Below are 2560 nucleotides of genomic sequence, written 5' to 3' on the forward strand. Positions count from 1 at the left end.
GGAAAAAGTCGTATGGTAATTGACTATAGAAATCTAAATGCAAAAACAAAAACATATAATTATCCTATACCAAACAAAGTATTAAAAGTAAGACAAATACAAGGATATAACTATTTTAGTAAATTTGATTGCAAATCAGGATTTTACCATCTAAAGCTAGAAGAAGAATCTAAAAAATTAACAGCTTTCACAGTACCACAAGGATTCTATGAATGGAACGTATTATGCAATTTCTGGTTTCAGCATCTTGTGTTTGATCTTTTCTTTCTTTGCAAAACCTAGTTAGCTGGAGAAGATGCATTTTCACTTCTGCTTCCAAGTATTGGATTCCCCTTATTTCCTGTAATTGATTAGTTTGCTGAAATATAGGTATATCTTACTCTCTTCTTTGCCATGTGGAGCTTTACTTCTGGATCCTTCTCGCACTGGATATGGGAAGCGGGAGGGCGGTTCACAATCCTTTCTTCTGTAGCAAGTTTACTCTGTCTTTACTTTATATCACCATTGAGAGTGGTATGTGATCTGTGTCTTATAAATTTTCTTCCAAGTTGTTGATTTATTATTGAGGTCGCTTCTTATATCGTAAATCTTCTGTCTACGCAGAGGACGAGGGTCTTACTCTTGATGATTGCTGCCTTTTCCATCGGTGCTTCTGTAGGCATTTTTACCAAATATTTCTTTGAAATAGATCAAGAGTAAGACTAGAAAGATGGCAGATATTTCTGTTGTTGACGTTCTATATGGTTGCTTTTACTGCTTTCTTGTCATATCATATTATCAAAAACCTGATTTTTGTAGTCTTCAATTGTGTACAGAGAAAGGCTTGATGCTGATTGGTATATATACTTGCGATTACTTTATCCTTAATAATTAGATCTACTCAAAATCCTTACTGGAAAAAATGGTATCCTTGTAGAAACTAGTATTGTTTTTCATCTTTAATTAGAATGACTACCTACTCTGGAACTTCTTTCATAAGGACTTGTGAGAACAATGGCATTGGAGTAGATGAATTTGACATTTTGTATCATTCTTGCATGCAGTTAGCTAAAAGTGGCTTCTAGGATCACATAGGTTTTGGAGAACCTGGAATGGCAGGATTGATCACCTAGGTCTTCACAGTTCAGAATTGGATTATACTTAGCATATGAATGAGAAATATTGAGCAATATGGGTGTTGGGATGTTGGTCTGTTGTTAGGTTGTGAGCTATTGTTTTTGGATTTGTAAACTGATGACTTGTAATTACTTATATCTTCCATGGGTTTAGGGGATGTTACAGTTAGAAAATTCTATCTCACCATTAAGTGCATTCTTAGCTAGCAGTATTTGTGAAGGAGTTCTGAAGAGTGCTCATAAATGAGTGAAACTAAGAAACATGACGAAATTATGAAGGGTGCACTTAAATAAGTTTCCACTGATTTCCTGAAGTCATTTCTAATATGACACAGACATTTGCTTGCTCTTTAAGTTTCTACATTATATTGCATCTTAATGAATTCAATAGCAGTTACTTTGCTCCTTCTGTATGTGTAGTTGATTATCTCTTGTTGTTCTGTGTTCCTTCTTTGAAGAATATTTTGATAATTTGAAAAATATCTAACTTCAGAAAGCATTCCTTGCTTTCTCTACAGGCTTGTTTGCCGCCTTTTGGCACCTCCAACACTTGGCATTGGAATTATCTGGTTTGGATCCACGTTTACGAGGGAAAGGAGTGCAATCTACATGGGCAGCCTGTTCTATTCTTCTCTTCTATTTTTCTCCACCTTTAATGCTAGTAATTCAGAATACATTGACAGCCATACAGTGCATCGGATGTTAAAGGTAAGCAGTTGTATGCATACAATGTGCTCACACACATCCTATAAATCATTACTTCTGTCTAATGAAATGAATAATATTACTGATTTAATGATGAGTACTGCTTGTGTGATAGGTATGCATTGTGTTTGCATTGTTCATGGGATACCTTGTGCGCAGTGGCGGAGCCAGGATTTTCAATAAAAGGGTTCAAAATCTAAAAAAATAGACACATAAAGTAGCCGAAGGGGGTTCGACATTTACTATATATACCTAAAAAATTATTTTAACCATGTATAAATCATATAATTTTCCGCTGAAGGGGGTTCGGATGAACCCCTCATTGTAAGGTGGCTCCTCCACTGCCTTGTGGTAAATAGCCAAGAGATAATGATGCTCACTTTGGAGAAATTAACTTTGTCAATCGCACACTCTCCATTGAGCAACACAGACAGAATCACAGAATTAATGCTGATACACTTGGAACTGTAGAATAAATAGAGAGTAGATTGCAGATGGGGAACTGTAAATGATGAAAAATATTCCTTTGTGGCTACATTTTACTGATTGAATTTGAAATTCGTTAGTCTGAAGCTAAGTGCTTTGAATGTTATATTCCTTGGCAAATAGTAATTGTATATTCTAGCGTTCCCAAATTTTTCACAAAATTTTAGCTACAAATCGGTTAGCTTTATCTTGATATCAGTTTTCGAAAACCCCTTTTCAATCTTTTTCAGTTGGTCTATTTTGCATTCTGTTGG

The 2560-nt window shown here is 35.2% G+C and overlaps 1 protein-coding gene across 1 annotated transcript in view; it reads left to right on the forward strand.

The window, feature by feature from the left end:
- Positions 1-2037, forward strand: part of LOC107061423 (uncharacterized) — a 6519-nt gene extending 4482 nt beyond the window's left edge. The window contains exons 2-5 of the mRNA XM_015310754.1: positions 370-513; positions 604-695; positions 1634-1823; positions 1936-2037. Of these exons, the coding sequence (XP_015166240.1) occupies positions 394-513; positions 604-695; positions 1634-1823; positions 1936-2028 (495 nt within the window). The 5' untranslated portion in view covers positions 370-393 and the 3' untranslated portion in view covers positions 2029-2037. The remainder of the gene's footprint in view (positions 1-369; positions 514-603; positions 696-1633; positions 1824-1935) is intronic.
- Positions 2038-2560: the final 523 nt, after the last annotated feature.

Source organism: Solanum tuberosum, unplaced genomic scaffold (genome assembly GCF_000226075.1).
Source record: "Solanum tuberosum cultivar DM 1-3 516 R44 unplaced genomic scaffold, SolTub_3.0 scf00001, whole genome shotgun sequence".
Lineage (NCBI taxonomy): Eukaryota > Viridiplantae > Streptophyta > Magnoliopsida > Solanales > Solanaceae > Solanum > Solanum tuberosum.